The sequence below is a fragment of the Carettochelys insculpta genome, chromosome 18 (genome assembly GCF_033958435.1).
Source record: "Carettochelys insculpta isolate YL-2023 chromosome 18, ASM3395843v1, whole genome shotgun sequence".
NCBI classification, from domain to species: domain Eukaryota; kingdom Metazoa; phylum Chordata; order Testudines; family Carettochelyidae; genus Carettochelys; species Carettochelys insculpta.
This window is the reverse complement of record NC_134154.1, coordinates 15,933,770-15,947,895: the sequence shown is the minus strand read 5'-3', so window position 1 is coordinate 15,947,895 and position 14,126 is coordinate 15,933,770. Positions and strand designations below refer to the sequence as shown.

Here is a 14,126-nt window from a genome sequence, read left to right as displayed (position 1 = left end):
ACTTTGTTGCCAGTTGCCATATTTAAATGGTTTCTAGCCAATGAGAATCAATATTTCCTTGGGAAAATAACTAAAACTACAAAGGCAAAACAAGATTAAAATTGATTATTTAAATCAAGGTTTCCTGCTTGCTGGTTTAAACCATGTTTAACACTGGTGATTTAAATCAATCCACCCTGGCATAGGTCCACTGAAGACAGAAGACAGTTCTACAGGGCCAAATGTTCCTCTTGTGTTCTGCACACAGTTACTATGTGACATTTCTCATTTGCCACTCACCCTCATGCCCAGTTCAATGTTTTCTCCACCATAGACCTCCATGCCAGGGTCAAGCAGGCCAATCTCCCCGAAGTACTCTCGGTCCACCACAAATGAACATCCAATCATTGCTGGTGTCCTGCCCAGGAAGAGAGGGAGAGAAAGGTATTGAAGTGGTATATAATGGAACTGACTGTGCTGAGCTTTGACATGAAATAAACCAGCTACAGCAGAAATGCCCCAAATTCTTCTAGGGTTAATGTTATCCCTGCGCGGAGGGGCAGCTGTGCCCAATTAAACCCTTTTGGTGTGGATGAGGTTGATTATGGGCCTGTCCAGAAATGCTCTTAACTTGAATGGCCCCTGCTCATGCAGACCAACCCTACTCAAATAGAGCACATGTTGAAGGGCTTTGATGGACTGAGGTGTTAAGTGATATGCAGACTTTTGCTGGCACTTTAGAGTGAACTTCACCCTTCATACAGCCTTTCTGGAGAGGGTCTAGGGGAGGATGCATTATTTCCCTACAGTGAATTTTTGGAAGAGGAAAACTCACCAGGAAAAGAGAAAACGTTACAGTATTTTTAGAAAACTTGTGCCGTACTTTTAGAAGATCAAAAATTTACAAGCAACCCTGGAGTGAGGCCTTTAATGTAATGTAACTTAATTCTCCTTTTAAAGAGGTGAGGCAGAGAAATCAAAGCATTCAGATAGTGCTAGTTGGAGCTCAGCAGAACTTCTTTACTTCCTTGTCACAAACAGTTCACATCAAAACTGATGAGAAAATTGGTGCATTATTCATCTCTCAGGTTTTTTTCCTTAGAGAAAAATATGATCCAGCTTTACCAGAATAAAAGGATTCATAATGGTTTTGTATAACTTGTAGATTTCCCAGCATATCAATTATATAACCACCCCATGCACACAACCTTTAATTTATGGTACAGATTAAACCTCTCATATGGCACCCTTGGGACTGGACCAATGCCAGACTAGAGAATTTGCTGGACCATGGGAGGTCAATATTGTCTAGCAGCATTACTAACACTATCACTGCTTACTGGGCTCTTAGAAGACATGTAGGTGTAAATGACAGCTAAATAAAAGCACAGAACACTGAGAGACAAGACTGGATGCTATAAGCAAACTTATGGGACCACAAGAAACTTGGCCACACCCATGGTAAGTGGTCATCAAACTAACTAAAATCATGCTGGATTACGGATGTTGCCAGATTAGAGAGTTCTGGATCAGAGCGGTGCAACCTGTACAAAAATAAAAATTGCACCAGTGAATGGCGAACAGGCAGCAGGCGCTAATTATATTTTACAATACATCCCATGCATTTCTACTGCCAGTAACTACTCTTGCCCCTGACTGGAAAGGTAAAAAATGCCTGGAGTTTCTGGAGGCATCTTTGCTTGTGGGGTATGTTAGATAAAATGCTCCATTGTGATACTGCACAACCATAGATTCCTCCCCTTCCATAACTTTGTACATGCAAATGGGAGAATGGGTACGTGGATTAGCAACTGTCTGACTGAGTAAAAGGGTCTGGCAACTTCCTGGTTTTAGTAGTAGTAGTAGTAGTAGGCATCCTTCAGTCTGCATAGACTATGGATCGCGCCCTTTAAAGTTTCAATTGAGGACTTCATTTACAGCGTCTATTGTGACTATGAAGACCCACACAAGAGTGACAGTCCTTGCTGCATCTCTTGCAGAAGTAGTGGGTGTCTGGCAAGTCCTTATTGTGTTTTTTGTGCGCTCGCTTCTCCTCTGCTAGCTGTCTGATCTTCACCTCGCCCTTCTGAAGGTCGTTGTGTAACCCCTGCCTCCATCTGCTGCGGTCGTCTGCTAGTTCTTCCCAGTTGTCCAGCTCGATGTCTACCTCTTTGAGGTCTATCTTGCAGACATCTTTGTAGCGCAACTGGGGGCATCCGGGAGGTCTTTTGCCAGAGGCTAGCTCACCATACAGGATGTCTTTTGGAATCCTTCCGTCATTCATCCTGTGGACGTGGCCAAGCCAGGGGAGTCGACGCTGCCTGAGGAGGGTGTGCATGGTTGGGATTCCAGCTTTCTCGAGGACGGTGGTGTTGGTCACTCTGTCCTTCCATGATATTCCAAGGATGTGCCTGAGGCAGCGCAAGTGGAAGACGTTCAGCCTTTTTTCCTGGCGAACGTACAGGGTCCAAGTCTCGCTGCCATAAAGGAGGGTGCTGAGGATGCAGGCTCTGTAGACTTGCATTTTGGTGTGAGTGTACAGCTTGTTGTTATTCCACACTCTCTTGCTGAGTCTGGACAGAGTTGTGGCCACTTTTCCGATCCTCCTATTTAGCTCAGTCTCCAATGACAGGGTGTCAGTGATGGTGGACCTGAGGTAAACGAACTCGTGGACGACCTCTAACTTATAGTTGTCAATGCTGATTGATGGGGATTCAGCAACATCCCGACCGAGTACGTTTGTCTTCTTTAGGCTGATGGTAAGCCCAAAGTCCTTGCACGCTTTGGAGAACTGATCCAGCAGTTTTTGAAGCTGGTCTTCTGTGTGTTTCTGGTTTTATACACATATAAACCTATACACTGATGACAAACCCATCAACAGGACAAAAATAACAGTGAAAAGTTATGACCCTTTTACGTGTGACAGGATTTAATTTTCTCCTTCATTAGACCTTGAACCCCTCCTTAAACTTGCACGAATGAAATTTTAATACAGTCTTTGATTTATAGCATTTTAAAACGACTGAAGTGATAGTTTAGCAATATGCAACCAATATCTCCCTTCTCCTTGGGCTTGTCTACACTAACACCTTCCTTTGAATGAAGGATGGTAGTTAGGGTGTTGGGAGTTTCCTAATGAAGTGCTGCGCTACATACGCAGCGCTTCATAAAGCAAACTCCCCCCCGCGGCAACATCGAACTTTTAAACTTTGAAGTACTGACATACGTCTAGCCGCGGCTCACCCGCCGGTACTTCGAAGTGCTGGGCAACTTCAAAGTTCCCTTACTCCTCAGTTGCCCTGGCACTTCGAAGCACTGGCAGGTGAGCCGCAGCTAGATGCGTGCTGGTACTTCGAAGTTTACAACTTCGAAGTTGCTGCCGGGGGGCGGAGGGGAATTTGCTTAATGAAGTGTTTCCTATGCACGGCAACGCTTCATTAGTAAACTCCCAACACCTAATTACCATCCTTCCTTTGAAGGAAGGTGGTAGTGTAGACAAGCCCCTTATGTTTTAAAAAAATACTGCTCCCTGGGGTGCTTCTACACTAGGAACTAACGTTGAAGTTAACTTCAAAGTTAGGCACTACATCGAAGTAGCCAGCAGAGAGTCTACAGAAATTTTCCCTTACTTTGAAGTTAATTCGAAATAGGGAGCCCAACTTCAAAGTCCTTACTCCATTCCTGGGAATGGAGTAGTGCCCTACTTCGAAGTTTAACTTCAAAGTAGGGTGTGTGTAGACTCTCAACTTTGAAGTTGCTTACTTCAAAGTAAAAAACTTCAAAGTTATTTTTGTAGTGTAGACACAGCCCTGATGTGGAGATCTGGTAAACTGGAATGCCAAGTCTTTTGCAGCTTGTAATAACTTTATTATTTCTCAGAGCTCCAAAATACACTTAAATAAATTCAAAAAGAAAATGCAACAAACTCAACTGGGACCACATTTATTTGCATCTCAAATTCTTGCTCCCATGCTATGGGTCCTCCTCCTGCAGTCTGATCCACTGGGACAGACTGTGCACCTGTGCAGAGTCCAACTGAATTCAGGAGGGCTCTATGCAACTCACATTGCAGGTTCAGGACCTTCATTAGGAAAACCAGGGGCTGTAAAAGCACTGATGTTTTAGGTTGCAGCAAGGATAAATGATTAGAATAACTGGTCATGTTCCTGCTTTCATTAACATTAATGTGAGCTTGACCATTGCATAGCAGCTGCATTGTTCCCAGGAGCCCAATCAAAAGTCCACTGAAGTCAACAGAAAGAGTCCCGTTGACTTAACAAGCTTTGGATTAGGCCCAAAGTTTTCTAATAGAGTGGTGAGAATTCCATCTCTGGCCTTGGTTTTAGACATAGTCCATACACAAGGACCCTGGAAGGCAAGCGGATGGGAAAAGACCTGAAAAGTGTTCTATTTACTGTGAAAACACAGGAACGCCCTCCTTTTCTTTAATAGTGCGTTGCTAAAATATCAGCTCACTCTTTCCAGGTCACCCAGAAGCTTTCCTGTGAGCACAAAAGGCCACACTATGGGCTTGTCTACACTAGATCCCTACTTCAAAGGGACCATGGTAAGCAGGGTATCGGGAGATTATAATTGAAGTGCTGTGCTGCATATGCAGAACTTCATTAAGCTAATTCTCTCCCGCAACAACTCTAAAGCATTAAACTTCAAAGTGCTGGCCTGCATGTAGCCGCGGCTAACCCGCTGGTACTTCAAAGTTCCTGGGCAACTTTGAAGTCCCTTTACTCCTCAAAATTTTAAGCAGTAAAGGGACTTTGAAGTTGCCCAGGCACTTTGAAGTACCAGTGGGTTAGCCGGCACTTTGAAGTTTAACACTTTGGAGTTGCCGTGGGGGAGAATAAGCTTAATGAAGTGCTGCATATGCAATGCGGACTTCATTAATAATCTCCTGATGTCTTACTTACCATGCTCCCTTTGAAGTAGGGAGCTAGTGTAGACACAGCCAACATAAAATAGAAGCAGGTGGCATCTGAGTAACATTCATCACTTGAAAAGAGGAATCCTGGTGCACTTTATATACTGACAAATTTATTTGGGCACAAGCTTTTGTGGGCTGGGACCCACTTCCCCAGGTGCAGAAAGTGCTCCACAAGTTGGTAAAATATTGCAAAATCAAAACGTATAGATGAATCCACCGGGAACAGCTGGTGGCTGCAGTGATGATGTCATCACATAAGCTCTCCATCATGAGATGTTTGTTGCCTATATGCCAGGAGGTTAAAAAGCCTTAAACAAATGGCCAAGTAAATGGAAAGATACAACAATCTTTCCCTGCTGAGCTTGAAATGTATCTAACACTCAAGCAGGCAGCCCAACCTATGAAAGGAACTATTTGGTTCCCTTGAGAAAGTTCACTTGCTGAGGCACAGCTATTGCTTATCTATAATAGACTCTATTGTAACACTCACATTACAGGTACATTTTCTGCTGTCTCTCTCTCTCTCTGTTTGCTGGCCATTTCAGCCCCTCACATCATTACCAGACTATAGTGCACTGAACACCATTCCCCTGATGTTTTCTCTGCATAATTGAAAAAGGCAGCTGTTGATAGAGACACATTTGATGAATGCTATTTTCTGACATGGAGACTGAAATGGCTTGATTAGCTTCTGGACCTCCCTCATCCTCTTCCCCAAGTGTTACCAATAAACTGCTCAGATACTGAGCTGAATGAGGCTAAGAAACAAATTCATAAACTTCAGTGACCATTTTGCTTCCGTAAATGAATTTGGTTTGAGGGGAGGGGAAATGGTTAGAAAAAGATGACAATCCTCTACAAAAATGTCGTTTTTGCTGCGTGCCGAAAGCTTCTGTCTGAAGCATCTCCAGTCAGGCGCACTCCAGCCAAGACTTTCAATAGTGACTAGTGATCTGGAATCTGACCAACTTGAGACATATAAGGGGGCATGAATTTTAGAGAGCAGATGCTCAGCACCTTGTGCAGCTCAGGACCTTTTTAACTATGTTGATTGGAGTATCCAAAAAGAGAGGCATCCCAAATCACTAGTCACCCTTGAGAAACTTAGCCATCAACATCCGTGAGCTAAGCAGACCAAGATTTACAAGCATTTGGCAGGAGAACAACAAAAAGTCTTGTGGCACTAACAGATATTTTGGAGCATAAGCTTTCATGGGCAAAGACCTGCTTCATCAGATGCATGAGTGAGGGGGAGATGGCTTCGAGGGGTATTTAAAGAGTGGGGTCCCAGTAAGAGGGAGAGCCAGAGCTGAGAAGGTCTATTCAGCAAGGTGGAAATGGACTAGTACCAACAATACTTCTCAAAAGAGGAAAAAACAAGTCAGATCAGACAGGGGGATGTCAGCTTTTGTCAGAGTCTAATGGGGAGCTATTAGCACCCAAAGCAGAGAAACTGCCTTGGTAAGCTGGGAGCCACTCCCAGTCTCTGTTTAATCCATGGTTAATGGAGTCAAATTTGCAAATAAATTGCAGCTCAGAGACTTCTCTCTCCATTTGATTTTTAATTTTTTTTTTTGTTTCAGAACTATCACCCTTAAATCTGCCACTGAATGCCCAGGGAGATTGAAGTGTTCCCCCACAGGCTTCTGTACATTACCATTCCTGATGTCTGATTTATGTCCATTTATTCTTTTACAGACAGACTGTCCAGGGTGGCCAATGTAAATCACAGTGGGGCATTGCTGGCACATGATGGCATATATTACATTAGTAGATATGCAGGTAAAGGAGCCCCTGATGGTATAGTTGGTGTTAGGTCTTGTGATGATGTCACTGGTTAGGTATGTGAGCAGAGGTGGCAGCGAGGACTGTTGCAGGGGCTGGTTCCAGGACTAGAGTCACTGGTTTGTGATTTGTAGTGGCTGGTGAGGATTTGTTTAAGGTTGGCAGGCTGTCTATAGGCAAGGACAGGCCTGCCTCCCAAGGTCTGTGAGAGTGAAAGATCATTGTTCAGGACGGGTTGCAGATCACTGATGATGTGTTGGAGAGGCCTTAGGTGGGGGCTGTATGTGATGGTCAGTGGTGTTCTCTTGTTTTCCTTGTGAGGCTTGTCTTGTAGCAGGTGGATTCTGGGTACCTGTCTGGCTCTGTCAATCTGTTTCCTCGCTTCCTTAGGTGGGTATTGCAGTTTGAGGAAAGCTTGGTAAAGGTCTTGTATATGTTTGTCCCTGTCTGATGGATCAGAGCAAATATGGTTGTACCTTAGTAACTGGCTGTAAACAATGGATCATGTAGTATGCCCCGGATGGAAGCTGGAGGCATGTAGATAAGCATAGCGGTCCGTGGGTTTTCGGTATAGGGTGGTATTTATGTGACCTTTGCTTATCTGTACAGTAGTGTCCAGGAAGTGAATTTCTTGTGTGGACTAGTACAGGCTAAGGTTGATGGTGGGGTGGAAACTGTTGAAATCATGGTGGAACTCTTCAAGAGCCTCCTTCCCATGGGTCCAGATGATGATGATGATGTCATCAATGTAGCACAGGTAGAGGAGGGGCACTAGGGGACGAGAGCTGAGAAAGCGTTGTTCCAGGTCAGACATAAAAATGTTGGCATACTGTGGGGCCATGTGGGTGCCATAGCAGTGCCACTGATTTAAAGGTATAATTTTCCCCAAATCTGAAATAGTTGTGGGTGAGGACAAAGTCACAAAGCTCCCCACCATTTTTGCCTTGGTCTCATCAGGAATAATGTTCCTAACAGCTTGGAGTCCATCTTCATGTGGGATATTGGTGTAAAGGGCCTCTATATCCATGGTGGCCAGGATGGTGTTTTCAGGAAGGTCACCAATGGATTGTAGTTTCCTCAGGAAGTTGGTGGTATCTTGAAGAAAGCTGGGGGGTGCTGGTAGCATAGGGTCTAAGTAGTGTCCACATATCCAGACAATCCTGTGGTGAGGGTGCCGGTGCTTGAGATGATGGGGCGTCCAGGATTCCCAGGTATTTGGCAGGTAACTCCAAAAAAACCCAGTGTAGTGCTTCAATTTACTTTTGAAAGAATGCTTTTTGTGTGTAGACGCTCCATGGGCTCTTTTTAAAGAGCCCCCTTCTTTAAAAATCTTTAGAAAGAACTTGCTAGTGTAGAAGCAGCCTTAATGTTTTGGGCAAGATTCTCAACTGTGCCACATGACTCAGTTCTATTGATTTCAGTGGCCCTCTCAGTGAGTTACACCAGCTGCAGATCTGGCCCATTTGGGACCGTAATATCAAACTGAGCTCCAAATCTCCAAGTAAGTAAAGAGCCCCTACAAATTTTACAATGGAGTATTTGTCTGGCCAAATTGAAGTTTATGTGAATATGACATGCTTGTTACAAGTTCAACAATATACAATATCATTGTCTTTTTCACTTCCAGAGCTTACTGTTGCATAGTGGTGATCTGCATTTTTAAACACCTGCTACATAATTTGCTCATTTGCACACATGCTCTGCTTGTAAAGAAATACCAACTCCTTGCTGGTAACAGATGCTATGTAAATGTAGGATGTTGCATTCAGTCTTCATCTTTGAATTTAGCTTCAAGGCTTCAGCATGGTGAAGAGAAGCATTAGTAACAGGAAACTATATTCAGGAACTATGATGGGATTTGTCTTAAATTACAGCTATACTGCAGCAGAAGTCGACTTAAGCTATGCAAACCTATAGTAGGGCAGAGTGTCCACCCCACTACCTGGAAGAGGAAGAACCCTTCTGGGAGCCATTTTGCTTGGAGCATGGCCCCTCCCGGTCACCTGACTGGAAGGCAGGAGCCAGGGCCAGGCTATAAAAGCCCAGGGTGATGACTCAGTTGGGGCTGAGCCTCCAGAGGAGCCAGAGGATGGCTCTAGGCTCCCTGCCTCAGAGATGGAGGACTGGCTGAGTGAGGCCGAGGCCTGGGTTGGGCTGTGTGGGCCCTTGCTGATCCTGATGCCCTGGGGACCCAGGCAGAACCTGATGCCTGCAGAAGACCAGCTGGACTTGGAGGACCAACCAGAGTGTTCGCCTCAGCCCGCACCCTGAGCCAGCCTGAGGCAGTGGAACGCATAGGCTGCGCAGGCCTGGATCGGGTCACCCAGACCCTGGCCAGACCTGGAACCCCGTGAGCCCCGGGAAGTCAGCCAGACACTGGGTATGTGCCAGGGGGTAGGGAAGAGACCAGGAGTGGCCCTGGGGATAGAAAGGACTGTGACAGGTCCTTGGGCAGCATGTTGTGGTCTGGATTCCCCCCCGATCCATGCAGCAGACTGTGCTGCTGCAACCAGGGCTGCTGGGGCGGGATGCAGTGTAGGGGGTGGGCCTGTGTCCCCTCTGCCACCCACTTGCCGGGGGGGCAGTCTCCCATCGCTCCGCTAGCACAGGCAAAGTGCCTGTGCCCATCTGGAACTGTGTGAACTGGGTGTTCTGCCTTGCCCTGAGCTAGGGTCTGGGATGCCCATGAGACTGTTGTTTGCTGCCACGCCCTGAGCTAGGGCCTGGGCAGCCTGTGAACTGTTTGTTTGTTGCCCCGCCTTGCACCAGGGCATGGGCTCCTTTCGGCTGTTTGTCACCCTGTTCTGAGCAAGGGCTTGGGCTTTCTAAAGACTATTGTGGTGTTGCCCTGCCCTGCACCAGGGCCTTGGGCTCTTTCAGATGTTTGCTGCCCTGGCCTGCGCTGAGGCCTGGGCTTTCTTGGTTGTTTTGCTGCCCTGCCATGCACCAGAGCCTGGGCCCTCTGGGAACTCTTTGCGTGCTGCCCCGCTCTGAGGGAGGGTCTGGGTTCAACTGTGAACTGTTTGGTTTACTGCCCCACTTTGCATCAGGGTCTGGGCCTTTGAGACTGTTGGTTTGTTGCCCACCCTGAGCTAGGGCCTAGGCCTTCTAAGACTCGTGCTAATTTCCCCAGCTGAACTGTGTGTGTTGCCCCACCCTGAACTTGGTTTGCTGCTGCCCTGAGTGAGGGCCCAGCTTTCCTGAGACTGGGTGGTTTGCTGCCCTGCCCTGAGCAAGGGCCTGGGCACATTGGGAGCATATGTGTACTGCCCTGCCTTGAGTTAATTTCCCCAGGGCCTGCCTGAGATAAGGCCAGGCCCCCCAGACTGGCATCTTTCACCCACTTGAGGCAAGGTGGGAATCCCTGAACTATTAACTTGGGGGTTGTTTGGCACCTGTCACAGTGGAGTGGAGGGGCTGCCCACTGACTCGGAAGGAGAGAACCCCTTCCGGGAGAGTGGAGCCCAAACCGGCTACAAACCCCAATTACGGAACTAATGTATCTGGAGTCTGTGAATCTTAAGTTAACTTGGGCTCTGTACTGCATGGGGTAGAAGAAAGGAACTCTCCGTTTGATTCTCCTTGCTCTATTTCTCTGGAGTAGATTAACAGGGTCGACTAGAATGCAATCTGCTGTTTATTTGGCATGTCTTCATTAGACCCACTATATCAATCAGCAGTAGATCGATCTCAAAGCATCAATCTGGACTGTAGTGTAGATGTACCTTTAGATTCTACTTTATTAGAAATGAAGTGTGTGCAATTTCCTTTAGATTAATGACTGGCTGGGAGAGCTGATGGCCTGAAACTTTGCCCTGGGCCATTAACATTTCATGTAATTAATTCCTAAGGATATGTCCCAGGCTAATGTTATATATTATAGCATATATAATTTATATATACTGCTCATCTACTTCTCTTCTGTGCAGAAAAAAATAAATCTTTCACTTTCTGAGCATGCCCGCTCTGAATGCTCTGAATCTGTGCTCCTGCACAGGGTGTACATGTGGTAGGGGCAGTTTGATCATTCCACAAGCATTAATTGACAATAGTCCATGCAGTGCCTTTTTTCTGTTTAAAAAAAAAAAAAAAAGCCAGTACTCAGCCAGCTCCCCACCGACCTCCCACAACCAATCCCCTGGCTGGGGCTGCTGAGGTGCTGGCAAGCACTGGCACAAAAAATGCACTGAGTCTATGGAAGGTGATTAACCAGCAATCAGAATTTTACCATCAACAGGCTTTTAGCTCACGTTTCACCACCCTGCAAAAGAGAAAATAACTCTTGAGAATGGGAGTGCACAAAACCTGAAGATATTCATTTCAGTGGAATCCATAGATAAGAACAGCTTGATGTTTATCTGTAGAGAACAAAATCTGACTAAGTCAGAAAAGCATGTGTGGCTAGAAGACACTACAGGAGATGATGAATGGGAGAGTTTTACCCTTTCAGCCAAGCACAACAGTTGGCTCCATTCTGATCAGATTGTCTTCCACAGTGTAAGAACATTTGGCTCCCAGAAACCAATCAATGACAGAAGGATAATTATGGTCTGGAAATGGTCTGTGCAAATGGCTCTGGGCCTTTGCCTTATTTGCTCCCAGTGTGTCATTTTATTCACATCTGCCAGGGCTGTTGATAAGGTGAAGTTTCTGCTACTGTCTCCACTGCCAATCCCATGGAGCTACAGAAGACCAGGCTCCATTCTGTCCTACCATATGCATTATGAGTGAAATATACCACAGGAAAGGATAGTCCAGTGGTTAGAGCAATAGCTTAGGAGAGCTAGATCCATATCGCCATTCTGCCACTTATCACCGGTGTGATTTTAGTCAAGTCATGCAGCTTTTTTCTGTATCAGTTCCCCATCCTCCTTATGGGGTGAATACCACCTCCCTACCTCATGGGACTTTCTGAGGATAAATACATTAAAGACTGAGATGTGATCAGACACTGCGGGAGGCATATAATTGCCTTATTTAGACAGATGTTACCAGATGAATTCCAAGACTGGGGTAAAATTTTAGAAATACTTAAGTGATTTAGGTTCTCAAGTATCATTTTCAAAATGTACATAGGTACCCAGGTGCTGACCTTGTATTGATTTTTAATAAGGCTTACGCTCCTAAATGCCTTAATCATCTTTGAAAATCATCGATGTTTGTCAGCTCCTCAAAGCTAGCTGGCAAAGGGACCCCTATACTCTACTTCACCTCAGGCCCAGCACATTCATTGCCCCAATATGTATCCAAAAGGCATCACGTAACGTATGCTATGTAAATGGCTGACATGATAAAGTCCTGAAATAATTGCATGATGAACATATGGGTTGTGTACAATAATGTGGGCTAGAAATATATTCTTGAAAAGTGTCTGGGAGGCAGAACATAAAAACAAACTGCCTGAGACTAAGGAATGTGTATTTACCTTTCTGACTGGACCTTTGATTACTGGACGATGCTCCAAAATATCTGTTAGTCTATAAGGTGCCACTGGACTTCTTGTTGTTTTTGAAGATACAGACTAAATTGGCTACCACTCTGATACTGGATGATGAAAGTAAATTTACATATAAGATGAACAAAGCCATCAAGCTAAACAGAGGGGGGAAAGGCCATTTAACAACTATGCTGGGGATAGAATCTGCACTTCATGAAGCCTTCCTGGCTCTCCAGGCACAGACAATGTATTCTGTGTAACTTAAGGAGAGTAAAAAAGGAACACCAGACGCATGACACCAGACAGGAAGAAGGGGCTTTTGAAAACTGGGAGGGGGATCCTTTTGGAAGGTCCTGTCTCCACGGGTGGCACGTGAGTCGAAAAGTTGCCTCATTAGCATCTTTTGAACCTGCTCATTAACATGCCCCTTCCAAAAGGAAGGGGCTCATGTAGACACAGCTGAAGATGGGGATTACTTTCAAAAGAGCAGCATCTATACTGGCTTTCTTCTTTTGAAAGAAGCTCTTTTGAAATGAGGATATGCAAATGAGGTGCTGAATATGCAAATTTGTACCTCATCTGCATTTTTGATTTACCTCATTTGTATACCTCTTTCGAAAGAGCAATGCAAGTGTAGATGCACCCCCAGAGTTCATAACCAATCCTCAAGTAACTGTCTCAGCTCAAATGATTGAGCAGTGTCCTCGGCTTCTCAGGCTCACCAGTCCAATACTGTAAACAGCCAATCCACACACCCAACTTTCTCCTTACCCCCACTTCAGATGCTCCACTTACAACTGGGTCCAGTCTGTGCAGACCCTGACACCTCACGCCGATGCATTCAGTCATGGAAGCTGAGGCAATGCCACCTTTGCACCGGTCCAGTATTCCGCTTGCTCCTTGCCAGCTGCCACACCAGCCATCTGCCAGTCACGCCAGCCACCCACCCATCACACTATCTGCTGTGGGTTTGGCCTGAGGCAAAACCCTGTGTCTATGCCTACACTAGCCCCAAACTTTGAAATGGCCATGCAAATGGCCATTTCGAAGCTTATTAATGAAGCGCTGAAATACATATTTAGTGCCTCGTTAGCATGCGGGCGGCTGTGGTGCTTCGAAATTGATGCGGCTTAGTGCCGCGCAGCTCATCCAGACAGGGCTCCTTTTCAAAAGGACCCCGCCTACTTCCAAGTCCCCTTATTCCTATGAGCAGATGGGAATAAGGGGACTTCGAAGTAGGCAGGGTCCTTTCGAAAAGGAGCCCCGTCCGAACGAGCCACGTGGCGGCGAGCCGCGTCAATTTCGAAGCGCCATGGCTGCCCGCATGCTAATGAAGCGCCGAATATGTATTTCAGCGTTTCATTAGTAAGCTTCAAAATGGCCATTTGCATGGCCATTTCGAAGTTTGGGGCTAGTGTAGACACGGCCTGTGATTTCAGCTGTTAGTAGCCTTAGCTGCCACCCTGGCTGTGTCTACACTAGCCCAAAATTTTGAAATGGCTATGCAAATGGCCATTTCAAAGTTTACTAACGAAGCACTGAAATACATATTCAGTGCCTCATTAGCATGCTGGCAGCTGCAGCACTTTGAAATTGACGCGGCTCACTGCCACACAGCTCATCCTGATGGGGCTCCTTTTTGAAAGGAACCCAGCAACTTTGAAATCCCCTTATTCCTATCTGCTGTTAGGAATAACAGGATTTTGAAGTTGCCGTGGTCCTTTCGAAAAGAAGTCCCGTCTGGACAAAGTGTGCAGCAGCAAGTCGTGACAATTTCAAAGTGACACAGCTGCCAGCATACTAATGAAGCACTGAATATGTATTTCAGGGCTTCATCAGTAAACTTCAAAATCAAAGTTTTGGGATAATGTAGACACAGCCCCTGTGATTTCAGCTCATAGCATCTACCAAAGTAGAGTCTCACACAAGATACAAACATGAGTATCCAGCTCTGTCTTTTAACAGGTAGCGAAGACTAAACAAACT

At 45.8% G+C, this 14,126-nt stretch overlaps 1 protein-coding gene across 1 annotated transcript in view; it reads right to left on the bottom strand.

The window, feature by feature from the left end:
* Window positions 1-14,126, bottom strand: part of GALNT9 (polypeptide N-acetylgalactosaminyltransferase 9) — a 299,274-nt gene that overhangs the window by 132,750 nt on the left and 152,398 nt on the right. The window contains exon 6 of the mRNA XM_075012730.1: window positions 280-397. Coding sequence (XP_074868831.1) covers window positions 280-397 — 118 coding nt within the window. The remainder of the gene's footprint in view (window positions 1-279; window positions 398-14,126) is intronic.